At 41.5% G+C, this 10615-nt stretch overlaps 1 protein-coding gene across 1 annotated transcript in view; it reads left to right on the top strand.

The window, feature by feature from the left end:
• The window catches only part of TNS3 (tensin 3), a 312604-nt gene that overhangs the window by 26992 nt on the left and 274997 nt on the right, over positions 1 to 10615 (top strand). Inside the window, exons 4-5 of the mRNA XM_006901611.1 lie at positions 2357 to 2421; positions 5802 to 5885. Coding sequence (XP_006901673.1) covers positions 2357 to 2421; positions 5802 to 5885 — 149 coding nt within the window. The remainder of the gene's footprint in view (positions 1 to 2356; positions 2422 to 5801; positions 5886 to 10615) is intronic.

Genomic DNA, 10615 nt, shown 5'->3' with positions numbered 1-10615 from the left:
AGATATTTTTCCAATTTTGCCAACACCATTTGTTAAAAAGGCTGTCGTTCCCCCACTTCACTGATTTCATCTCCTTGTCAAATATCAGTTGACCATTTTTTAATTGAGATTTTAATGAAAGTTTAGAGAACATGGATTTACATTCATTCATTTTTGCACATTTTCCTCCCTGCCCCCCACCAGTTCACATTTCTCTCTGAAAAAAAAAATTCTTTCATTGTTATGCAATCCCCCCAGTCCACTTTACTATACAGCTCTTATTCTGAACTGTTGTCATGAAAATAATACTTAATCATATTTTCCTTTTAAGCACTTCTCTCCCTCATCTGTTTCAGTGCAGTGTACATTATTTATCCCCTCTTTTCTTATTTCCTCTCACCCCTGATGTTAGTCCTGTTTTATAGCAGTGGCATTATGCAGTGTTTGTACCTTTGTGACTGATGTATTTCATTCAGCATAGTGTTTTTCATGGTCACCCATTTCATATGCTATTTTATGTGTTCCTTGTTTTTCAATGCTGTATAGTATTCCATTATGTGAATATACCATAGCTTCTCTATCCATTGGTTTGTTGATAGGCACTAGGGTAGTTCCCATCTCTTTGCTATTGTGAATTACACAGCAATAAACATAGGTGTACATATATCTGCTTGGGAGGCAGTTCTGGTTTCTTTAGTGTATATTCCCAGTAGTGTAATTGCTGGGTCAACTAGTATTTCTATTTCCAACTTTTTGAGAAAGCACCATACATCTTACCCCGTAAGAATAGCAACATTTAACAGAGCTGTAAACAACAAATACTGAAAATGTTCTGGAGAAACTGGAACCCTTATTCACTATTAATGGGAGTGTATAATGGTACAATCACTCCAGAAGGCAGTTTGGTTCACAATAGTTGGAAACAATCTAAGTGCCCATCACCAAACTATTGGATAGAGAAGCTTTGATATATTCACACAATGGAATACTATGCTGCAATGGAAAACAAGGAGCTCATGAAATATTATGCAAAATGGTTAACCCTGGTGGACATTATGTTGAGTGAAATATCTCAGTCACAAAATGACAAATACTGCATAATGCCACTGTTGTAAAATGGGACTGACATTGGGGTTGAGAAAAACTATGAAAAGAAGGGATAAATAATGTACACTGCATTGAAACAGATGAGGGAGAGAAGTGCTTAAAAGGAAAATATGATTAGGTATTATTTTCATGACAACAGTCCAGAATAAGAGCTGCATAGTAAAGTGAACTCAGGGGAGGGGTTGTATAATAATGAAAGAATTTTTTTTTCTTTTCAAAGAGAAAAGTGTACTGGAGGGAGTGGTAGGCAGGGAGGAAAATGTACAACAGTGAATGAATGGGAATCCAAAGTCTCTATAAACTTTCATTATAATGTCAATGAAAAAAAAATACAGTGACAGAATTAGACTTAAGCCAGGCTTTTATTTGAGAATTAAGAGAATACGTGTTTTCGTTAAAAAAAAAGTGGGTACAAGAGTTAAGCTAACACCACAAGATAAAGAGATAAAGGTAAACAACCCTATCACCAAATGGGCACAGGATATGAATAGACACATCACCAAAGAAGATACTCAAATGACAAACAAACACATGAAGAAATGTTCAAAATCCCTAGCTCTAAGAGAGGCACAAATCAATACAACTATGAGATATCATCTCACCCCAGTAACAATAGCAAAAAACAATACAGCAGAAAACAACAAATGCTGGTAAGGTTGTGGAGAAACTGGAACCCTTATTCACTGTTGGTGGGAGTGTAAAATGGTGCAACCACTGTGGCTGGTGTCTTCCTGGTGCCAGTAATGCTGCTTTGTGGTGGTGTAGTAGCATGGCCTTCTTTAGGCTGTGGGATGTCTGTGGTGGTGACTGACTCCTTTCTAGTCTCATCTGCGTTGAGGAATGGGTTTTACCATCTTATCATCCAGTAAGCTATATGACCTTCCAGCTGCTGCCTTGGATGCCTCTTGTGTGGTCCTGACCTTGGCAGACCCAGAGGAGCATCCTTTCTAGATAATTAAATGCTAATTGCTGCTACCCAGGCACAGCTGCCTCTCCTCTAACTGAGAGCTAGTGAAATCACTATCTGGGCTGAGCTATGCAACATTGCCTTGGGGGCTCCCACCCTGCCACCCCCCATCCTTGCCCCTTATCATGTTCCTACTGCAGAGGCTGCACTTATGTGAGGTGCTGAATTCACCCCACTCCTCACACACAGACACACAGAGGAAAACAGAGGGACCCCCTCCAGTTCAGTGCCTGAGTATCTCCACATTCTTGTTACACCTCTACTTGGAACTCAGGAACAACTCTTCCCTTTTGTCTCCTGCAGGGTGGGAAAGGACGCATAGGAGTGGTCATATCATCCTACATGTATTTCACCAACATCTCGGCAAGGTAGGCTGTATTGTGCGGCTATGAGATGAGCTGGGGTGAGGGGCCAACAGTAAGCAGCTTGGGGTGAATGTTTACTCCATGTGACTGCTAGTTCACCCTATGTGGTCCACCCCATGTGTGACCACTGGTCCACCCCATGTGTTACCACTGGTCAAACCCATGTGTGACCACTAGCCCACCCTATGTGTTACTGCTGGTCCACCCCGTGTGTGACTGCTGGCCCACCGCGTGTGTGACTGCTGGTCCATCCTGTGTGTGACGGCTGGTTCAACTTGTGTGTCACTGCTGGTTCAGCTTGTGTGTCACTGCTGGTTCAGCCCATGTGTACCCATTAGTCCACCCTGTATGTCGCCACTGGTCTAGTGTGTGACCACTAATCTAGCCTGTGTGTGACTCTTGGTCCAGCTCATATGTGACCATTAGTACAAGGCTCTGGGATCATGGCATCAGTGCTGCCACACTGAGTTAGGTGAGGTGGGGACTGGGGGGTTGAATTTACATTCCTGGATTTCTTGGTTCAAAAACCACTTAGATTGATACATAGGGGCAACAAAAGGCATTCAATTCAGTCTCCTAAATAATAAGGGCCAGTATTACTGCCATTAACACCAGAAAAGTACCACCTCTGTGCTACTGTCCTTTATAAATGGTCATGCCATGACCACCATCTTTCTGTCTTCTGGGCTTTGGGAAAGCATGCTGCTGTGCTCCTTTCCTCCCTTAGTCCTCTCAGTTAACCTGTGTGGCTGATACCACACTCCTCATTTTACAGATGTGCAAGCTGATGCCTATAGGGCTGGGAGTCTGCTTGTGCTCACGGACCTAGGGGTGGACAGCCAGGCTTGACCCACCTCTGTGGTCAGCCTTGCCCAGTGAAGTATTGGAAGGATTTGGTTTTCAGAAGCTACTGGAGAGGGATTCAAGGCTTCTGTCTGCTCTCCATGCTGTAGGCATTGGGTACAGCCAAGCTGGGACACCAGCCTGCACTCCAGGCATCAGGATGTGTAGGGTGAACCTAGATGCCACATCTTGACACACAGAGCTCCATACATGTTGGAAACTCAGTTTAAGAAATATTCTTTATGGATTTTAAATTGTAATCTGCCCTCTCTTTTCAATGCCCACTTTGTGAAGCATGAACTATTCCATTCTGAGGAAATATAAGCCTATTCATAGTAGCCGAAAAACCTTTTCCTTCCTAGCATTAGGGAGTGAAATCTGACTTTCTGAATGTTTTCTCTGGAAGCAAATTGGAGAGCTTTTGTCTGCCAGGGGGGAAACTCAAGCCCCACACGAAAATCAGATACCCTCTTGTGATAATGAGCATTTGTGCACATGCCAGCCTGGATAAGATTCTTGGCACTGTGGAGTATTCCATTCAGCCAGAGACATTTGGTCAAAGACCAAATTGAAACTGTGGAACCCAGGCAAAGACCACCTTTTGCATTTCTGCCCCCAACACTGCAGTCCTTTATGGAACCAAAGGTCCAGGCCTATGGACAGTGCAGTCCACTTTAGAAAGGATGGGAGAAATGAGCCTTTTCACTTTAAACATTTCAGCAATACCATGTCGGAAACCCAACTTGTTCAGAATGCTTAGGAAGTATTTCAACTGTGTTTGATGTTGTAAGTTGGACCTTAACACTCTGTGAAAATGAATGTATGCATTGTACGTGAAACACTTAGAATAAGATTAGTACACATGTTGCTGTTGATAACAGGAATGGTGTTAAATACTTTTAAATAAAATAGGATGACACCACATTCTTTTCTAACCTGTTTTTCTAAACACTATTTTATAATAGCGGCATTACCATCATTTTAATGACTATGTAGTGCTTCAAATCCAGCTTAACATAAAGAAAGTTGACAATTCACTTAATAAACAATATCATGGTAAATGAGGAAAAGATTTAACATGTCAAAGATTTAATTACACAATCAATGACCATGGAAACAAAAATCAGGAAATCAAATGGCACATTGCATTGGGTATATCTGAGGACTATTAGAACCGATGTGTGGCTGACTCTGGTGAGTTTTCAGAGGCTGTAAATCTGGCATGGATGAGATTTCCTGTCTTTCTCCTAAAGAGCAGCTGGTGGATTTGAACTGCCGAAGAGGCACAGCCTTTGAGTTTGCAGCACAACTCTCTACTGACTATGACATCAAAGGTGCTAGACTTCAAAGTCAACCAAAATAAACAGATTCACTCAATATTTTCAATATTCAGAATTCAAATGGACCTTTTAGGTGATGACAGTCTCTTTAGATCAACACCTTATTTAGACAGATAACAACAGTGAGGCCCATTTTAGAGCATAGGATGGCAGTCGAGTCACTCTAAAGTAAATTTTGAGTATTTAACTCTGATCTTCTGTCTCTCTATTTTCCTCTAATATCTTCTCCTATCCCTACCCCCCACCTTGGTGGTAAAATTTTGGACTATAAATTTTAAATGGATGGGCACATGTATTTTTTTTTTAAAAGGAGGGTCCAAACTGACAGCAGACTTTTGAGATTTGACATAAACACTCTTAGAAATTTAGATTTGCTGCATTGGTGTACCATTATTTATTTTGAGTCATATCAGGATAGCTAAGGTCTGATTTAAGGATGTTTTCTAATGGTTTGTTAAGTACGACCATGATCATTAGAAATTCATGGTGAAATAGATTGTTTGAAACATTTGGATTTTCTTCTGTTCACTAAAGGTGGGGGGGAATTGGTAGCTTTGAGCACACTATCATGAAGGACCAGTTCTTGCTGATAGCCATCAGAGAAAGAGGAAGTCCCTCAACAGGATGGGTGACCTGACTGGGGCAGTGGGCTCGGGCATATTGGAGATGATGAGGGTGGTGCAGGTAGGGTTCAGTCTGCTGCTGTTCACAGAGTTGCTGTGAGTTGTAGTAGATCTGAGGGTGCCTGACAACACCACCACAAAGATGTTAAGATAACTCTTAAGGTGCTCTTACTGGGCTCCAGTGTGTGGTCTAATGCAGAACCCATTTAGACTGGCCTCATTTTTTTGAGAGGCAGAGGGGACACAAACTGGGTTCGGATGTTCACCACCTGGAAATCCACAAGCAGGCTGTTATTCCATGAGCTGTATCTGCGATACGTTTGTTATTAGATCCTCGGGTGGGATGGTGGTATCTCAGCTGAGCATTCAGACCCTACTGGTGTGGCTTTCACATTGAACTTAGGAAAGTAAATTCTATGAGAAGATGGTGGAAGTGAATTTATAGGTGATGTATAGCAAAGGAATAGGCCTCCTAGTAGTAGTTGTCACTCAGTTCAATCTAGAATTCTTGTCATCTTTCACCAGACTGTGCTCTGGGAATGCAGCTGAGTCAATAACTTACTTTTTCTCCCCACAGTGCTGACCAAGCCCTTGACAGGTTTGCAATGAAGAAATTTTATGATGATAAAGTTTCAGCTTTAATGCAGCCATCCCAAAAACGGTATGTATTTCTCCACCTGTCTGCTGTATCTCTCCTCCCTCAGGAAAAATGTTAGTGGGATTTTATAGTAAAATAAGGCCACAGAGCACTCTTTCCTGAAAAAATCTGAGGCAGTCCTGTGACCTGCCACTAGGGGACCTGCTGAAGAATCTAGAGGAGGGGCTTGCTCATAGTGAGAAGAGAAATGAAGGGAAGAAGAACGTGTGTTGACAGTCGGGCTACCTACACCCTGGTTAGTTCCAGAGAGAGACGTGGATTCTCTCCTTCTCCATGGCCACAGCAGTTTGAGTTTTCTGCTCCTATAAGAAGTTTTTATCTTCATTATTACTCTGTACTCTGTTCCTGTCAGAATTGATAAACGAGATACTGAAAGAAAATCAAACGCACTGCTGCCAGAGCTCTTAAGACTAAATTTCTGTAGGTGGAGATTACCAGTCCTCCCAAGCACTGCCTGGTATATTTGAACTGCTGACCTATTGATTAGCAGGCCAATATGACACAGACTAACCCACCTGGGGCCTCTTTCATAACTACTCTAACTTTGCCATTTCCAACAAGAAAACAGCCACATCTAGAATACCATTGACTAGGCATAGCTATGTTCTAAAAGAACATTTTTGCATAGCTTTGTGGCCAAGTTTCCCACACAGGTCACGGTGGGCTGACTGTATCTTGAACATCTGATTCCCTAAGACCAGGGCAGTGTATACTGCAGTCCTTGAGCACAGGCCCTTTTTTAATGCCTGTGTCACACTGGCTTCCTGGATGTGCTGTTGAGTGTAGAAGGATGGCCATGGGGGACCAAGATTTTCTACTTTTCCTACCCGTCCACAGGAGTAGTTATGAAAGAGGGCCCAGGTGGTTTAGTCTGTGTCATATTGGCCTGCAAGGAGAGACAGGTCTTTGGAGAGGGACATCATGCTGGGCAGAGTGGAGGGACAGCGCAGGAGGGGAAGACCCTCTATGAGGTGGATTGATTCAGTGACTGGGGTAATCGGGATGGGTGTGTCAGAGGCAATGAGATTGGCACAGGATAGAGCAGGGTTTAGGGCTATTGTACATAGGGTCGCTATGAGTCGCAAACGACTCGACGGCACATAACAACAACAACAACAATGTTAAAGCTATTGAACTAACATGTTATCATTATGTGTCATGGAGTCAACTACAATTCATAGCAGCCCTGTGAACAACAAATCTGATCCTTGCCCAGTTTTGCTGTCATGATCTCTGATGTGGTCGAGTCCACAGTTAATAGTCACTGTGTCAATCCATCTTGCTGGGATTCTTCCTCTCTTTCTCTGACCTTTCTCTACCTTACCAGTCATAATGTCTTTTTCAGGGACTGGCTCTTCCTGGCAACATGTCTAAAATATGTGAGATAAAATTTCACCATCTTAGCTTCCTTTTTAAATTACTTTTTTAAATTAGTAACTTCAACGAAAATTTACAGAGACTTTGGAATTCTATTCATTCACTGTTGCACTTTTCTCTCCTCCCAACCCTCCCCTCCAACCATCCTAGCTTCTAAGGAGCACTCTGGGTATGCTTCCTTCATAACAGACTTGTTTATTCTTTGGGTAGTCGGTGACATATCTTGAACATAACAATTCAAAGACATTCTGTCATCCTTAGGCATTATCCAAATTTCAGATGCACAGGAAGCAACTGAAAAAAACAAATCATGGCTTGACTCAGGTGCACTTTAGTCTTAAAAGGGATTCCTAGATCGTTTAATTATGCTCTTGAGACACATACATCTGACCTATGCACTGAGGGCGCACCCTTGCTCTTTAGTAGTCTGAAAAGGTCCTTGACAACAGATTTTCCCAGTGCAACACTTTTTTTTTAAATTTCTTAACTGTTGTTAGAATGGATTTTGACAGAGGATAAATCTAAAATGAAATTGTTGATAACTTCAATCTTTTCTTCATCTATCATTTTGCTGCATCTTAGTCCACTGATGACAAATTTTGTTTTCTTTATGTTGAGATGTAACCTTTATTGAAGATGTTAGCCTTTGATCTTCTGCAGCCAAGTATTTTAAGTCCTCTTCACTTTCAGCAAACAAGATTATATTATCTGTATAATGCAGGTTGTTAGAGCATCTTCCTCTGATCCTGATGACACATTCTTCTTCATATAGTTCAGTTTCTTAAATGCTTTGCTTAGCATACAGATTGAATAGGTATGGAGAAAGAATACAGCCCTGACACATATCTGTCTTGATTGTAAACCGTGCAATGTTCCATTGCTTTGTCCAGATAATAGTTTCTTGCGCTAGGTCTGGGTGTCATATGAGTACAATTAAATGTTCTTGGATTCTTGTTCTTCTCAATGTTATTCATAATTTATTTTGATCTACACAAATGCCTTTGCATAGATAATAAAATACAAGTAAACATTTTTCTGAAATTCTATGCTTTCAGCCAAGATCTATCTAACATCAACAATGACCTCCTTTGTACCTTGGCCTTTGCTGTATCCAGCTTAAATTTCTGACAGTTCTCTATTGATATTTCTTCTGCTTGTTGTTGTTAGGTGCCATCGAGTCAGGAACAACTTATAACAACCCTAAGGACAAAATATCTAAACTGTGTTCTATCCTGTACCATCCTCAAACTTCCTGACACACAAGAGCCTATTGTGGCAGTCACTGTGTCAATCCACCTGGTCGAGGGTCTTCCTTTCCTTCACTGACCCTCCACCCTTCCCAACATCATGTTCCTCTCCAAGGAATAGCCCCTCCTAGCAACATACCTAAAGTATGTGAGGCAAAGCCTCATCATTCTTGCCTCCAAAGTGCACTCCAACTGGATCCTTTCCACGGCATCTGTTTGTTCTTTTGGCCATCCATGGGGTGTTCTCTGCTCTTCTCCAAAACTACAGTTCAAAGACATCAGTTTTTCTTCTGTCATCCTTATTTATTGTCCAGCTCTCAGATGCATAGCGAACAACTGGAAAGACTATGGCTTGAATCAGACCACGTTAGTCTTCCAACTGACATCATTACTTCTCAGTAATTTGGAGAGGTCTCTAACTGCAGACTTTCCCAGTGCAGTGTGCCCCCTTATCTCCTGACTGCTAATACCAAGGGTGTTAATTGTGGATCAAAGCAAAATAAAGTTCTTGACAGTTTCAATCTCTTCTCCATCCATCCTGATGCTATTGGTCCAGTGCTAAGAATTTTTGTTTTCTTGACATTGAGATGTAATCCATACTGAAGGATGCATTCTCTGATCTTCTGCAACAAGTGTTTCAAGACCTCCTCACTTATCAGCAAGCAAGGTTGTATTATCTGATAATGGAGGTTATTGATGAATCTCCCTCCAGTCCTGATGGTCACACTCCTCTTCATTGAGTCCAGTTTCTTGAATAACTTGCTCAGCATATCGATTAGTAAGTATGGAAAGAGAATACACACCCTTCTTAATTTTACACCATACAGTGTTTCCCTGTACTGATTGCACAACAGTCTCCTGGTCCAGGTGTAGGTTCTGCGTGAGTACAATTAAATGCTTTGGGACTTCCATTTTTCTCAAGTTAAGCCACAATTTGTTGTTGTATTATTCCTTAAAAAATTCAGCAAGGTTTTACTTGCCTGTGGCATTAATGATATTGTTTGTTACTTTCCACATTCTGATGAATCATCTCTTTTTAGAATGGTAACAAATATGGATTTGTTCCAATCAGTTGGCCAGGTAGCCTGCTTCCAGATTCATTGGCATAGAGTGATGAGCATGTTTAAGGCTGCCTCTCTTTGTTGAAACATGTCACTTAAGTATCTCTTCGATTATCACTGAAACAACATTAGTAATGGCCTGTTAAGGTAACTTGTTTTCAGCAAAGGAATTGGATCATTGAAAATTCCTCAAACAGAAGACAACAGGAAGTACCACTTGGTCAAAAGCCCCTGGTTTTGGCCTCTTGGAAACCTCAGTGTGAGTCCCCTACTCATGGCAACCATGTGAAAAATGGGGTAAGACTGCTGTGGTGTAGAGGATGGCATTTGCTGGCTTTTGGAAATAGGTTGCCTGCCTAGTCTAACCCGGTTTGAAAGCTCCACTGAGACCTGTCCAGTGTTGTTGCAACTTGGGTACCACTGACAGGTGGATATTAGCTGGACATGAGGTGTGTTGGCCTGTAATTCAATCTGTGTCCCCTCATGGAGTATGGAGATTCGAGCATGGGACTACCAGTACCCCAACCTATCCTCATTTTCCCCCAGTGATGATTTTTGGTGGTGTATCTGAGGACATCTACGTTTATGTCTCTTAAAAAACATATTTGCAATGAATAAGTCATTGATTGTGCAAAATTCAATCATTCTATCTCCAGCTTCATTTCTGTCACCAAGTCCATGTTTTCCAACTACTGATTCTTTTTCCCTGTTCCCAACTTTTGCATTCCAGTCTCCCATTATTGTCAATGCATCTTGATTACATGTTCAATCTATCTCTGCCTATAAGAGTCGGTAGAAATCATCTATTTCTTCATCTTTGGCTCTGGTTGTTGGATCTGGATGATAGTGGTGTTCACTGTACTTCCTTGTAAGCGTATGGATATAATCCTATCACTCACAATGTTGTACTTCAAGATGGACCTAGAAATTTCTTTTTTGACTATGAAAGTAACTCGATTTTTCCTCACCTTTTCGTCTCCAGAATAATATATCATATGATCATCTGACTCGAAATGCCCCATGCCAGTCCATCTCATCTCTCCAATGC

The sequence above is a fragment of the Elephantulus edwardii genome, unplaced genomic scaffold, assembly GCF_000299155.1.
Source record: "Elephantulus edwardii isolate Elephantulus edwardi_28Jun2011 unplaced genomic scaffold, EleEdw1.0 scaffold00339, whole genome shotgun sequence".
In the NCBI taxonomy this organism is placed as follows: domain Eukaryota; kingdom Metazoa; phylum Chordata; class Mammalia; order Macroscelidea; family Macroscelididae; genus Elephantulus; species Elephantulus edwardii.
This window is presented reverse-complemented; position numbering and strand designations above follow the sequence as displayed.